This window comes from Syngnathus scovelli, chromosome 17 (assembly GCF_024217435.2).
Source record: "Syngnathus scovelli strain Florida chromosome 17, RoL_Ssco_1.2, whole genome shotgun sequence".
Taxonomy (NCBI): domain Eukaryota; kingdom Metazoa; phylum Chordata; class Actinopteri; order Syngnathiformes; family Syngnathidae; genus Syngnathus; species Syngnathus scovelli.
Window position 1 is genome coordinate 5,879,790 of NC_090863.1, and position 15,100 is coordinate 5,894,889.

Here is a 15,100-nt window from a genome sequence, read left to right on the forward strand (position 1 = left end):
AGGCAGTATGTGTGAGATACCGGGAAATAAATACAGTTCTCCTCCCACTACAGATTGACATCCATGGCAATCACGGCGAGATTCAAATTTTAAAAAAAATTCTTGTTAGGCCTAAATTAGACGAATCTAAAACATAGACCCTGTTAGCACCGCTCATCGCATCAAGTAAAAGTAGCAATGTCAATTCTTGATACAAAGCAAGGGATCATGATGACTTCATTCCAACCAACCTCCCAATGAAATAATTTTATTGCAACACTCACCTCTGTTCATGAAGACTGGGTTGGAAGGGCACGCAAGTCATTTCCTCCATAGAGTCGTTGGCTAAGGCCCCTTCTTATATCTTATATTGAACACATTGTGTTCTATATATAATGGTCCATTTCCCTCTGTTGCCATCTGCAGGAAAATATTTTAAGCCATAAGTCAAAGAAACAGTCATTTTTCTTCATTGTGTCTCACATTGATAGAATAATAATTTTAAAAAAGCAGGTAATGGCTTAAAAAGATCGGATGGAAATACAATGTAATTCAGTTAACCACCTCAAGAGGGCAGAAAATACACAAATGTCACTGACCGTAGCCAAGAAACGGTACGAGCCCGCCACCTAGTGGTCAAAACTACTTAGTGCAAGCAGTGCCAGTTATTCAAATCGACTAAAGCGAGTTAAAAATTCCACAGACATAGAATTTAACTTTATTCCACCTTGTTTCTCTGGTGGGCAAGATTTGTGACGTCACCCAAAGTGATCCAGTCCAAACAGGTGAGCTTGATGAGCGACTAATTGCTGCACCGCACGCCCTATAAATTCAAGTGTGACATCGAGAACAATGGGAGAATCATTTCTTAAAAAAAAACAAAACAACGTGTTAACAACCACAACAAAAAAATGTCTGATGATCTTTCAAAGAGGAGAGGCAAGATTTCCGGTGAGAAAAGGGCCAAGAAAAAGGTCAAACGTAAAGAGACGTACGCCATGTACATCTACAAAGTTTTGAAACAGGTGAGTAACAACTCTTCTACTTTTTTACCAAGTTGGCCGTTTATGTCACTTTTCGTTTGACTCACGGACGTAATAAATACTAACTTGTTTATTTTTTAGGTTCATCCCGACACGGGAATTTCCAGCCGAGCCATGAGCATCATGAATTCGTTCGTCAACGACCTGTTCGAAAGAATCGCCACCGAGGCGTCGCGTTTGGCTCAGTACAACAAACGCGCCACCATCACCAGCCGCGAGGTGCAGACCGCCGTCCGGCTGCTGCTGCCCGGCGAGCTGGCCAAGCACGCCGTGTCCGAGGGCACCAAGGCGGTCACAAAGTACACCAGTTCCAAATGAGCCATGTTGGCACCTGAATAAATTGACCATTTCCTCCCTTCTCATGGCGTCATCTTTGGCTTGGTAACACAGCTACGCATTAGCCACGAGATGGCGTTGTTGTTTAGCTGTTTTTATTTGAGGGCTGTATTGTATTTCTCTGCATTTTTCAAATGAGTCAAAACGTTCAACACTGAACAAATAAACACATTCACACATAGTTTGAAATTACCTGATTAAAGCCTTCTCCAACAGCGTAATTCATTTTGTCATGGCAGCTCGGTAAAATCGAGGTGACAAACATAAGGTGAAGGCAGGTGAAGGCAATTAGCACACTCGGAAGTGACGACTCAAGGTTCCGCCCCAAATTAAAATATTTTAGTACTTGATGGAAATTTTTCATCATTTAATTGTCGATTACAATCACACGACGCTTTGCTTCAATACGACTCGTGTGATTGCTATTCAACATTTATTTCTTCATTCCTCTTTGTTTCAATTCCCTGAATGACCAAATTTTTCATCAATCCATGCCATTAATTTGAAATATTTACCTACTAGCTACTTCTACTTTTCTAACCAGTTCAAATCATTCAAATTGTTCAGCTTATTCAGGAAGTCATGTCTTATTGTTCCAAATTCCTTCAATTACCATATTTTTTTTATGAATTTTTAATCTCAAAATTGCATATTTTAAAAATCTTCCACAGGTTGTGTTAATGGCATAATGGCAATACAGTATATTTCTATAAGTTTTGTAGGAAACCGTTTTTCAATTATTGGCTTTTGAGGTGAAGGAGTTTGGAAACCCCTGATATATACCATTTTGACATGTTTCTAAGCGCCCTCTTAAGAGTGTTGAGGGCCCTATGCATTATTTGATACCAGCAAGTTTGCAAATGGAAATGAAAAGTTTTGCATTTCACACCATTGCTCGACTTTTTCAACATCGCCCCCACGCATAGTCAATACGCTCGCTGTCTCCGTTAAGCACGCTGCTACCAAACATATTATGGATGGGTGCATTAGTGACTGATGCAGCGCCTGGGCTGGCTTGCCTTGTTTTTGTGTTGCGAGCACATCATTAGAAAATGTTCCACTTGGCAGGGAAGCACGTATTAACCGCTAGCACAATGAAATGAGGTTGTGATCGATGGTTAAAGTTATCCAAGACTATTATGCTGAAATATGAACCTCCCTATTGTCACCGTGAAGCAAAGAACCATTTGCATGTTGATCAGTGCATCGAGAGACAATTGGAATCTGCGTTACAAAGTGTGGAGCGGGGCCCAACGCTCAAACAATATAGAAATGTAATCACACCAGCAGAGTAGTTCCGAGCTGCGGTGTAATTTAATGCTCTATAAATTCATTTGGGTTCACATGTCAAGCATCCTAAATAGACACGGGGTCGTTTTGCATTCGGCCATGTTGACGGCCATTATTGATCGGCTATCAAAATACTTTTTTAATGACACGAAATAAATGAAACCTCTCGGACGTGATGTATTCCTGGAAGCTGGTCAAATTCGGATTTGTTTGAATCTCAATTTTTGCTTGGTGATCTGAAGAACGATCTTCAAGTAGCATTACGGGTTATCATGCTAGCTTCTTTTCACTGTTGTGTACTTTGATATTTCTTGACGTGTTAGATCATCTAGTTAACTAATCCAGTTATCAAGAAACGCCATACAAACTTTGCGATACAACTGTACGCACATAAGCTGACAATCTTTCTGCTTTAAACTAGCAACAACCCACACTGCAAAATCCATTAGCATTTGATATTAGTCTAATTACATTTCATCACGCTCAAAGTACATGAAATGACTCCACAATGTGGCAGGAGGGCTGCAGTTAAATCTCCTTCTTGCATGTGTGCCACAGTACTCCAAACAGCATTATGAGGCACATAATCAGAGGGAACTAATTGCCAATGATTGCATAAATGAAGTGGCTCGCTTTCATCACAACTGATGTTCAGCGCCTTGGGAGAGAAAGAAAGGCGCTTGACCAGAAAGCAGAAAACTCATGAAGCCGCACTGCTCGTGGCGGCTAATGTAAAGAAAAGGAAGATGTCCACAGAGGGGGGGCGGTATGGTATTGATGTTTTTTTTCTTGTCATCACACTTGCTTCTACTTCACAAGCAAAAAAAAAAAACCAAAAAAAAAAAAACAAGGCCAACCATTTGAGAAATGAATCTATGGAAGTCTCCGTCTTTTTTCCCCCCATTAGTAAGTGTTTAGTTCAGCGTTTTAAATAATTGTGTTACAAGGAATGATATTTAAAATACATTTGGGAGCCAATGAGGCGGGAAAGTGCCTACATGTTTTGCTGATGACACCCGGGCCATTTGGAAGACATCAAAGTAGAGAGGAGGTAGCCTCCATGCATATTATAAACTCGTTATGTGTATCATTTAAAAAGGATGTACTCCAGCCACGGAAAACAATATTCCTAGTCTCGGGTAATGTGTATTCTCAAACTTGAGACTGGTGCTCGCCTCCAGTTTAATGTGGAATTCATTACCCAACTGTAACATAAAATAAATGACCTCGATTTCAAAAGGAGCAAGTGTCGTTAAGGTATAGATGGCATGTCCGCAATCCAAGTTGAATTTCGGAACAAAATTTTCCCTTGGTGTCAATTAAATTTGGCTACATCTGTGAAAGAAGCTAAATAAATAATAAAAAATTTGCTGAATATTTTGTCATGCCAGTTTGATCCTCTTAGCTCCCGGCAAGAATGTAGAAATGCTGGTCCATCATTCAAAAAGAGATATTAGCCGGGTGCCCGGTGAGGAGGCTCTAAAAGTCTTAATTATGCGTTGTCCCTCCTCCATCAGAACACTTCACGTGGGGCAGACGCACAGCGGTGGCTCGTCATTCAGCCTAATGCGCCCATGCAGGGAGTCGCGTGGATACATAAAAGCCATTAAGACTCACGAGAAGGAAAAATAACGGAACGATCTTTTACAAACAGCGCACAAACGGGAGCAGTTGTCGTCATCTAAAGTAAAGCGCACGGTAGAAACTGTTGAATATTTACAATAACAAAATGTTATCTTTGCGCTGAACGTAGTTTGGGTAAGCTTCGGGCTCTGATTGTGACATGAAATGGGGCAATAGCCCAAAATTTCGCGACCTGAATGTTGTTGCCAGTAGCAAAATGGCCGCCCCTGGAAATGGATAAACCCCAGTGGGTTTTTCCACTTAATTAATATTCCACCAATACAATATTAATCTGAATGCCGTGTTTACACTACTGGGAGAGAATATATATTTTTAACATGACTTCCCCTTTAATGCCACTTTACCAACTGCCCTTCTCTTGTTTACTTACCAACTATATCACATTCTCGCTCTTATTTAGTTTCTAAAATGAGAATTGAGTAGCACATGACCGAAGAGAGTTATTTTTATTCTTAGTAGGCAGGAAGGCAGCCAAAGAGCAAAGGCCTGAGCGACAACACGTGGGACTAAAAATAGCGCGTCTGTCGCTCTTCATGGCAAATATCAAAACAAGCAACAGCCAGCACACTGTTGACATGATCCAGCGTGAGCGAGCTGTTCAGCATGTCGCGAGGCAGCTTCGTCTTCTCATCTAACGCTTTACGCTCGCTCCAACTGGACGAGGACATGCTGGAGAGGCTCGACTACAAGCGGTGCATGGCCTCCCACCATCTGCTGAGTTATGCTCTGAAGAAGGAGGCCCGGGACAGGACACCTTTGAGGGTCAACGTCACGCCGAGGCCGTACGTGTGCCGAGACGTGGTTATCCAAAACGCTCTGTACACGGGCAACCTGGAGGCTATGCAGCGCCTCTTTCCTCGAGGATCCTCCGCCGGTCTCATCATCGAGCCGCAGGGCGGCGAGATGCGCTGGGTGGCCCGGGGGGAGGGTAAGAGACCACATCTGTCATCATTAGGATTTCATTTAGGAATTGGCCGCGTGGAGTCTAATTTATGAGGATTGTTTTCCAGCGACCTGCATTCAAGACAATATACTGTGATGGTATGCAAATCATGAGCAGCATCCCGCCATGGCAAAACAACGTGATGTGAAGGCAGAAACGCATTATTTTTAGAACATGCCAGAAAATTCTGTAGCCTGAAATAAACCAATGTTGCAACTCAATTACTTCCAAATGACCCAATCTGAAAGGATTGCCATCTTCGAGTCCTTGTATCCTTTGATTGGTTGTTGCTTACATGCTTAAATCTGCGCTGGCATGATTTCCTGAGTCCTATCACATGACGTCCCGAAATAGCCTCGTATGCGCAAACAACACACCTAACCGCGTTTAGTACTAATCCTGAACTAGTTAGGCAGAAAGCAATGGCTTACGCGGCACCAAAGGTGAAGTGGCGCAAGCCAAAGACGTTCCGCAACGACGTGATCGCCACAGCCAAGGCCACAGGTTGCGTCCAGCGCTTTTGGAACTCGCTGCTGGTGGGCGACGAGCTGACGCTGGCTAGCATAGCGGACGATGACGAGTACGCTTACTTGATTGACGCCACTTATGACACCAGCGATATAGATGAGTGGACCAACTTCAGATATAACTACAGGAGCTTGAGTAGGTTTTGAGTTACGAGTCCTGTCTCGACTGATTGTCCACAAATCGGATTTTTGTGTCTCAGGGCTTTGGTCGCTGACATACGAGCAGGAGCTGACGACGCCGCTTCACATTACGGCCGGACGAGGCTTCACCGAGTGCCTGAAACTGCTTCTGCAACGGGGAGCCAATGTAGACCTAGCGCCGGGCGGCATCACCGCCTTGCACGAGTCCTGCGTCCGCTGCGAACCAGAGTGTACCAGATTGCTGCTGGTCCACGGCGCCGACGCCAACGCTGTCTCGGATGACGGCCATATGCCTCTCCACTTGTGCTCCAACCCCGAGTCCATTGAGTGAGTCTTGAAAAATGTACGTAGAGGTTGGAAAAAACGGTTAACCATTTCATCCCCATTTGATCTGCAGATGTGCCAAGCACCTCCTTCAATACGGCGCCGCCATTAACGCACGCACTGCGGACGAAGACGACACTCCCTTGCACGTGGCAGCCAGGAACGGGCTGACGGATCACGTGGAGCTCTACCTGCGCTACGGCGCCGTCGCGGACAAAAAGAACCACGAAGGCCTCACGCCGCTGAACGCCGCCTGCTCCCAGCCGCAGGAGCTGCAGGACCTCCAGCGCTACTTCGGCTTGTGCCGGGTTCTAATGAAGGCGGGGGCCGACATCCGCACGATGGACCAGGACAGACACACGCCCCTGCACATGGCGTGCAAGAATGCCAACGCGGACTTGGTGGAGCTGCTGTTGGCTAACGGGGCTAGCGTTAACGAAATGGACTACGGTGGGGAAGCCCCCATGCACAACATCCTCAAAGTGGTTTGCTACAAACTTGCCCATAGTCCCGAGAGGGTTGTCCGAGCTCTGCTCAACCACGGCTCCATCCGAGTGTGGCCGGGAGCGCTTCCCAAGGTAGCTGAGCTGCTTTCAACGTTTTTGTGCTTCCATTTTGTTCAAATTTGGTCTGCGGGGAGAACCGTCCCACTTGTCAGTATTGGCGGTTGTCGGTTTTACCAAGATCCTTTCCTACCGAGGCGACGCTGTCACCCAAATGACTCCCGTTCTAGTTTTGACAATCATTTGGAGTTAATGATGAGCCAATTAGCCATTAAGGTGTCTAATTTTGCATCACTGCACTTTTGCCACCTTGCCTTGTTCTCAACTTGCCAATCCTTCCCATTTGCCGACACAACACGCAGCGTCGCTCACGCCGCGGGAAGCAGACTCACAACTACAAGCGCACCCACGTGCACCAGACAAAACGCCTGCTTCCCTAATTAGGCAAGTGTTAATAGGAGATTAATTAGCACTAATTGCATAATTTCCAGTTAGACCCCCGGAGGGAGCCCCAATCTGTTCATTTCACAAGTGTTTAATTACTTTATTTCTTTTGAATCTATGGCCCTCGCTGGCAAACTCCAGATGATGGTGAACGATGCTGATTTTCAGGTTCTGAAGCACTGCTCTCAATCTCCACGCACCATCGAAGTGCTGCTCAACGCCTACAGTCAACTTAAAGTCACCGACACCTGGGTCGAGTCTGTACCCCCTGAGGTCTTTGAGGCAAGTTTACCACCGGGTGGAAACGTGCATTTGACAATCCAAATTAATCCCCATATTATTTTTTTTATTTTTTTTAGGAGCACCGGGAGTTCTACGAGTCGGTCTTCTCCCTGGCACGGACTCCTCGTTCCCTGCAGCACTTATCACGCTGCAAACTGAGGGTCTTCCTTGAGGGGAGACTTGACAAAGTGGTACCTAGACTAGACCTGCCCACCATTATTAAGAACTATTTGCTTTTGGATTACAGAGGTTATATCCACTAATTGGGTATTAAAAAAAAAAAAAAAAAGCTGATGAAAAGGTTTGCTGCTGCTGCTACGGATCAATATTGCAGGAGTTTGATTGGTCTTCAACCTTTATGCACGATATATCTTGCACCACGAGAGGGCGCTAGAGACTTGACGTGATGAACTAGTGCCGGTGCACTTCTGTTTCCGTCCATCTTCGATAGCGTCTTATCTTCGTTTCTATATTAATCGTGTTTTATCTTCGTGCTTGACGAGTTTTTGTTCAACGTGTAAATGTTCTGATTTTAATGTCCTCTGTGTGTTTTGTGAGAATTTAACTAAGTTTTTTTTTTATCTAGCATAAACGGAAAATAAAGGATTATAATTCCATTGTATATTTGGCAATCCAGTTAGTTGTCATTTTTCTCTTCATATTTTGTCTTGAAATCTTTTTTTGCTATTTTTTGTATCTTCATGAATAAATGAATACCATGAAAGAGCTCATTACAGCTCATACTTTGAGTACTTTGATTCAAAAAGTGAAATAATTCGCACAATGGTAATGTTTTGAGAGTGAGTTATTGGCTATCATTATTTGTAAACTATAGACAGAATTAATTAAATAAAACCATGCATTAATTGGATTCATTGACGCCGTGTGGTTTGCTTTTTGACTAGAACAAATGAATTAAATTGCCCATGAGATTCTAATTGAGTGAGTTGCGCAAAAAACTGGCTTATGTTTGAACAATCTGAAACTTCCTGAATCATTCAATAAACAATTTGAAATATTCGTTGTATATATTTAAGGCGCATTAATCATGAACATTTAAAGAATTTTTAAGAAAAATTATAATTATTATGTTTTTTTTGGGGGGGGGTCTGACATTTATTCCTATAGGCACTCCACGAGACATAAACGATGTAAATGTGTTTTGGACCCAATAACTATACCGGTCCCATTTTAATAAAATCAAAGCTCAAATGAGGGCTCAGTGATGTTCTCTACATGTGCAATTACGAGCAAGAGGCTGGCCGGGACCCTCCGCTGCTAATCAGGCTGGCCTATAATATGATGTTGGTGTCGTGCGTGCAATCAAGACGAGCGCTTGGAGAGCTCGGCCACCCGGGACTCAATGGGGCTAATCATCATCCTCATCATCATGATCAGCTCCCATGCACGGCCATTTTACAAGCTGACATGATCTGACATTATTGCCTCAAGACCAAAGATACTTTGAATTTGCCCCTGTAGCTACAGCAAATAAAAATGTCGCTTATTTGGTCAATTTGGAAACCAAACGACCCCCCCCCCCCCCCCCCCCCTCACGGCTGCCTTCAAACTAATGTGACTTTGGCCATGTTGCAAACCCACGCTGCAGTTGACCTCGCACGTACACGCCTTTTATCTGAAACTAATTTTCCCAAAGTATCTCTCTCCAGGGAACAATTGTTGCAGCACTTCTTTATCCGGGGCCAAACACATTGTTTGGAGGGGCCCCGGAGAATAGGCCAAGAGAGCAGAGGAGGGAGGTGGGAGGTGGGAAATGGGGGGGGGGGGGGGGGGGGGACATCTGCCTCTCCTCCCCTCCAGACTCTTTCCGAGAGGGAGGGGGGGGGGCGCACAAAAGGCTTGGTTGTTTTGAATCCACAGTAATTGCTAATCATCAATCAAAATTAATAATAGCTGATTGGCTTGGTGTGGTCGACGGTGATAGAAGGGGAAGGACTTGGTTTCGAAAAAAAAAAAAGGGGGGGGGGGGCTCGAGAGAGGCGTAGGGGGGTGGGAGGGAGTCCCTACTGGGAAACGACCGCCTCTCAGGACGGCCAAAAAGTCAGAGGCTGAATAAGGAAATGAAGCGTAATTTGAGGAAGATGGATGAGCCCCCAGGGACCAGCAGCCCCCCACCCACCTCCCCTTTTCACATGATAACCAATGCGCTCGCTCCCTCGCTCTCTTTGCGCTCACATCACAGAGGGAGGAGTTGCCAAAGAGTTCTAGAGCTCGGGCAGCGTGTGTTGATGTGACAAATAAGAGCGGCGCAAAGGGGGAAACACAAGCGGACTGCGCAAACGTCGTTACGGTGCCATTTCCGGGGATGCGGCTCAGGATCTACTTGCGAAAAGTTTGACATTTTGCTGGGGGGAAAAGGGGGTGTTTGCATGCAAAGATGCAGCGACCAGGAGGGCAAGGCACTGCTTTTTCCATCGATTCCCTCATAGGGACCCCCCAGCCCAGACCGGGACACCTGCTCTACACGGGCTACCCCATGTTCATGCCCTACAGACCCCTGGTCATCCCGCAGGCCTTGTCCCACTCGCCTCTCTCCTCCGGGATTCCTCCGCTGGCCCCGTTGGCTTCTTTCGCGGGGCGCCTCACGAACACCTTCTGCGCAAGCTTGGGCCAAGGCGTGCCATCCATGGTGGCGCTCACCACCACCATGCCCAACTTCTCCGACCCGCCGGACACCTTTTACCCGCCCCAGGAGCTGCCGGGCCCGCGTCTAAGCGCGGCCGAGCCCGGCGCGAGAAGGCAGGAAAGCCCGCACTCGGACGAGCTGCACGGTCGGGAGAAAAGCTCCGAGTTGCTTAACTTCTCGGAAAGTTTTCAGACGATATCAGGTAAACGTTTGTCTCCTTCTCGACTGTTGCTGTCATCACAAGTTGACATGCGCTTGGCAGAATTAGTGAAATATTTTTAAGGCAAATATGCATTTTGTATTTCTTTTTTTTTAATTGCTGATTTGTCATACCTTTCTTAAATATTATCCGATTAATTAAAGTAACATTAAAAATATCACTCTACTTCTGCCATGGTTTAAATTTCAAAGTATAACTTGAATGAACACTTTTGATGATTTCAAAAGCTGTGCGTAAAAACGTAATACTTGTGCGTAAAAGTCATTGTAATGGCGATATAATGACTAGTCGTTTTATTGTTTTATATTTGACGACGGATTTCTTAAATACAGCTAAAAGACTCGCACAATGATTTTTGCTTGCGTGCTAAATACTTTTTATGTTGTCTATTATTTTTTTCCAATGTGTAAATACACTCTTATAATTGCTGTGTCAAAAATGAACCCGATCCGCAAATTGGGTCAATTTGACCTAACTTTGCCTTTCTTTATATTTTTTGTATGAAAGAAAAAAAAACCTCAAAACGGCATGTCTTGATACAAAAGCACCCAAAGTTGGGTCAAACTGATCCAAGCAGTGAGTCGGTCAAATGTTTGGGTTCTTTTTGACCCAGCGCTTGTATTTTTCTATTCCTCATATAAGGGGGGAAAAAGTCAACTCCCCCCCCCCCCCCCCCCCCCCTCCGCAAGCCTCGTTCTAACTTTTTCTTTTTTCTCTCTAGGCGAGACCAAGCTGTACAGTTCAGACGACGAGAAAGCGGACCTAAAGTCCGCCGAGGCCGCGTGCAGCGACCGGGATGACAGCTCGGCGGACAGCGAGAACGAAAGCTTCTCGGACGGCAACACCTGCGGCCCCCTGTCGCAGAAGGCCAAACTGAAACTCGGGCCCCACGACGCGCTGCCACCCGGCGCCTCCTCTGCAGGGAAGAGCCGCCGGAGACGAACCGCGTTCACCAGCGAGCAGCTGCTCGAACTGGAGAAGGAGTTCCACTGCAAAAAGTACCTTTCGCTCACCGAGCGCTCACAAATCGCGCATGCGCTCAAGCTGAGCGAAGTCCAGGTAAAGATCTGGTTCCAGAACCGCCGCGCTAAGTGGAAACGCATCAAGGCCGGCAACGTTAACAACCGCTCGGGGGAGCCCGTGAGGAACCCCAAAATTGTGGTGCCCATCCCAGTGCACGTCAACAGGTTCGCCGTACGGAGCCAGCACCAGCAGATAGAACAAGGGACGCGGCCGTGAACGCGATGACGTCATTAAAAAAAAGTTACGAACACTTAACGAGACTCCACCAACTGGAGTGAGGACTGGAAATATGCTGTCACTTTTATTTATTGATTTGTGAATATGTATATATTTAACAAAACAGTAAAAATGGGCACTATGAAAAGAATGTGTAAAGATTTTTTTTAAGTATTTATATGTCAGGCCAAATCTTTCTGTTGGTTGCATGTCATTTCTCATTTAGTGGTGAGTCTGTTCAACTTTTTTTTGTACAATATGTTTGCATGTAAGAAGGTTTTGTTTGGGAAGAACCACGTTGGAAAGATTATGAAATGAAAATGACCAAACAAGGGACAAGTGTAAAGTCTAGTGATCTAATAAATCCATTTCTATATCAAAGTCTACTGATTCATTCCACTTTGAATCTTCCACTATGTTAAAACACACAGCCGATAATTAACATTTTGTGTGTATCAAAATCTAATCGACAAATTGGGCCCTAGTGTTAAAAAAAAAAGTTGAAAAGACCTTTTAAAAAAATAATACATTTTTGAAAACTCATTGCATCTATTGTAAATGTTCCAGAAATGTAAGTAAATGATGTTGCTTTTTGTTTCTTTGCCTGGGGAGTCTGAAAAGCATTTAAAAGAATTAGTTGATGGATTCACTGATTGCAGATGTAGTGATGGATTTGTTTTCAAGAGGTCATGTGGACTGATGGAGCACTGACATTAACTTCTCCTTCATTCACCTCTGTCAAAAAAGGCCATGCTAATCTAAAACTATTGAACACAAGGGAAAAAAAAAATTGTGCACACGACACAAAGCTAAATAAGGCGGCTGAAACCTGATCAACCCAAGCTTTGACTTTAAAAATGTAGAAAAGCCTCGTTCGAGGGGGTGAAGGATTACATTAATTTTGCTGACCTGACTTCCACCTTTCTTCTTAAAAATGGAATAAAATTTGCATGATATTTTTTTAGGACTGAACAGAGACAGCTCGCGTTAAGTTTCCACCAAATACTTCTACCCCACCGAATGAAGAAAGCTTCATGCGATTTCCAAAGCAAGAATGAAAAGCGTGCATATCCTAAATAATATCTAACCACATCCAGTGACAGGAAAGGGAAGCGGAGGGCCTTTGGTGTTTTATGCCAAGCTCACATCCGTATGCTTTCTCTGAAGGCTCTCCAGGACAAGCTGGAATCACAAAACGTTTTTCTTTGGCCTCCAGCCCTGCCGCAGCACCTGTTGAAGAATCCTCAAATATGCAATGTGCTTAATATTTCACGCCGATCGCCAGCTGTACCCCGTCAATATTTGTCCGGAATTCGGGATTTCAACTGCGTGACCCTGCATGTGAGCGCAGCCTGTAACACTGGCAACTTTTGAAGATTACATCCTGGGAGCTGATTAATTGGGCTGCTCAATTCCACGACACTGTGCCACGGCTATTTCGGGTGACAGGCAACGTTGCCGCTATAATCCCATTATTGTTGTCACTGTGCTGATCTCAAGTTCGCTATTATGTGTGAAGGGCACATAAATCCATTATGGTGACAAGCTCACCTCCATTCAAGTCTTTAGTGAATGCAGACACTCAATTTACAAATAGAAACATCACAAATTCTCCAAAAGCCGCTCGGTGCTAGGCTGGTTGATTTACAAATGGTGTTAAATCTGGGAATTTGTTGATCTTCTCAATAAAAATCTTCATTAAAAGGGAAGTCAAGTCTAAATTTCCGTTACCACAATGTTCCAGAAATGGGCAACTGGTAGGACTGCTGACCATCAAACCAACATTAAATGAAGGATTTTTTTTTTTTTTTTTTTTACCCCCCTCCCAAAAAAATCACCAATTTCAAAGCATGTCAGGGGTTTGTAATAAATAAATAAATAAATAAATAAATAAATAAATAAATAAATAAATAAAAGTATTAACTGTACAGGCAACATTTAATATGGGTAGAATACAACAAAAATAAAAATCAAACTACACACCTGACACAGGGAGCAGGTTGCGTTTGCTGAAAGATGCAGTCACCGTGTTATAGCGCTAATGATGCTAATTAGCGCAGGTAATTGATATCTAATTGTAATGATCACGTTCCAATCACGAGCAGACAAATGCAATTTCCTGTTCTAGGGTTATAGCTACATTTTACGCCATTGTGGACTTCAGATGCTGTGATGGCGTCATTTGTCTTTTGAGGTCAGCCGCTTCCTGATTTTGGTTGGTTATCACACTTTTGGAGGTTTGGTAAAAATGTAGCACCTGGTAAAAGAGACGGGAAGGATATCGTCGGGGGTGAGCGCGTTGGTGGGCCGCGCCGCGTCCGTACAGTGATGTATGGGCAGATGCATCAAATCGCACAAGATAAACAAGCGATGAGTTTCATCAGGGCCATCATGGCTTTAATTTGGCTGCCTAATGAGTCAGATCCAGCGGCGGAGATAAGAGTTGTCAGAGGCTCGGCTCTAATGAATTTCTTGCCACTTGTAATCAAGGTTGCCTGTCTGAGGTGTGGGGGGGGGTCGATGATTAATGGAACCCTGGAGGATTCCCTCGGCCCTCAGCCTTCATTACAGCTAATGCATTCTCAGGCAAATTAACAGAGAAACGCCGGCAAAAGCCGATGGGGAGGGGAGGGGGCGAGGTAGAAATGGCGCCGGGGCGATGGGAATGGAGCATTTATGTACAACACAGCTCAGAGGAGGAGGAGGCAAGGAAGGTGGGATGTGTGGATTAGGGAGTGCGAAGAGGACGTAGTGATCAGACAAGATGAAGCTGAAATTGATGAATGGATGTTGAGGTCTTAGGGGGGAGAGGGAGGGGAGGGGGTGAAGCAGGGAGAACATAATTACGAGTTAAAGAGGTTAAAAGGATGTAACAGGAAGCAAATGTCTATGTAATGTAGCATATGCAAATGAAGACAGCTCATTAGCCAAAGCTCCGCTCGGTGCCTCCTTGATACAACATTGACGCTAGCGCGCCCGCGGGTCTTCAAAAGGGGACGAAAAGCGGCAAATATGGATGAAATGTTTTGCAAATATGCTTTAGTCACTTGTGCATCTGTCAGCCTCTGCGCCACCTCCGCAATTGTGGAGGTAATTTGTCTGAGAGGAGTCGGGCGGCGGAAAGCCCTCCTCGCTGCTTAGCATCCGTCAGCAAAGAGCAAAACAAACAGCTGCCCGCCTGCCCGGCTAACGACTCTTTGCTATAGTACTTTGCAATCATTTCAAAACTTGCACCTACAAGTCTTTGTACTGATTAAAACCATATTAATTGAGTCACTTTGGTGAAGCTGGAAGCTTAATAAGAACAAGACAGCTCGACAGCATCAGCCAAAAACCGTTGATACAAACGAGGCCCTACCAATTAATTGGTCAATTTCTCTTTTTAAATCTGCAAAAATCTGCCTATTTATATGTCTGTTGTTACGTTAAAGAAATACTTTGGGATGAAATATTGTAAAACACTATATAGTCAATATATCTACACTTTAATTCATCGGCTATCAAAACTTTATTCTGGCAAATAATTTAAACATCCTCC

At 44.5% G+C, this 15,100-nt stretch overlaps 3 protein-coding genes and 1 long non-coding RNA gene across 5 annotated transcripts; 3 read left to right on the forward strand and 1 right to left on the reverse strand.

Moving 5' to 3' along the window:
• Positions 1 to 608: 608 nt before the first annotated feature.
• LOC137841073 (uncharacterized) lies at positions 609 to 1,656 on the reverse strand. The gene is made up of 2 exons (XR_011088437.1): positions 1,552 to 1,656; positions 609 to 802 (listed from the first exon to the last, which is right to left on the reverse strand). It is a non-coding gene; the product is annotated as an uncharacterized lncRNA (long non-coding RNA).
• h2bk1 (H2B.K variant histone 1) lies at positions 804 to 1,381 on the forward strand. Its single transcript, XM_049747010.2, has 2 exons — positions 804 to 1,004; positions 1,104 to 1,381. The coding sequence occupies exons 1-2, from the start codon at positions 891 to 893 to the stop codon at positions 1,338 to 1,340; spliced, it is 351 nt and encodes a 116-aa protein (XP_049602967.1). The 5' UTR covers positions 804 to 890; the 3' UTR covers positions 1,341 to 1,381.
• Positions 1,657 to 4,820: 3,164 nt separating the features above from the next.
• On the forward strand, positions 4,821 to 8,335 carry asb10 (ankyrin repeat and SOCS box containing 10). Of its 2 annotated transcripts, none has more exons than XM_049746994.2 (5): positions 4,821 to 5,220; positions 5,963 to 6,230; positions 6,301 to 6,805; positions 7,343 to 7,456; positions 7,534 to 8,335. In XM_049746994.2, exons 1-5 carry the CDS (start codon positions 4,896 to 4,898, stop codon positions 7,717 to 7,719), a joined length of 1,398 nt encoding a protein of 465 aa, XP_049602951.1. In that variant the 5' UTR covers positions 4,821 to 4,895; the 3' UTR covers positions 7,720 to 8,335. The 2 variants fall into 2 exon arrangements, with proteins under 2 accessions (XP_049602951.1, XP_049602952.1); XM_049746995.2 differs by lacking the exon at positions 4,821 to 5,220 and adding an exon at positions 5,301 to 5,898.
• A 1,323-nt stretch (positions 8,336 to 9,658) lies between these two features.
• On the forward strand, positions 9,659 to 11,902 carry gbx1 (gastrulation brain homeobox 1). Its single transcript, XM_049747000.2, has 2 exons — positions 9,659 to 10,305; positions 11,045 to 11,902. Exons 1-2 carry the CDS (start codon positions 9,855 to 9,857, stop codon positions 11,560 to 11,562), a joined length of 969 nt encoding a protein of 322 aa, XP_049602957.1. The 5' UTR covers positions 9,659 to 9,854; the 3' UTR covers positions 11,563 to 11,902.
• Positions 11,903 to 15,100: the final 3,198 nt, after the last annotated feature.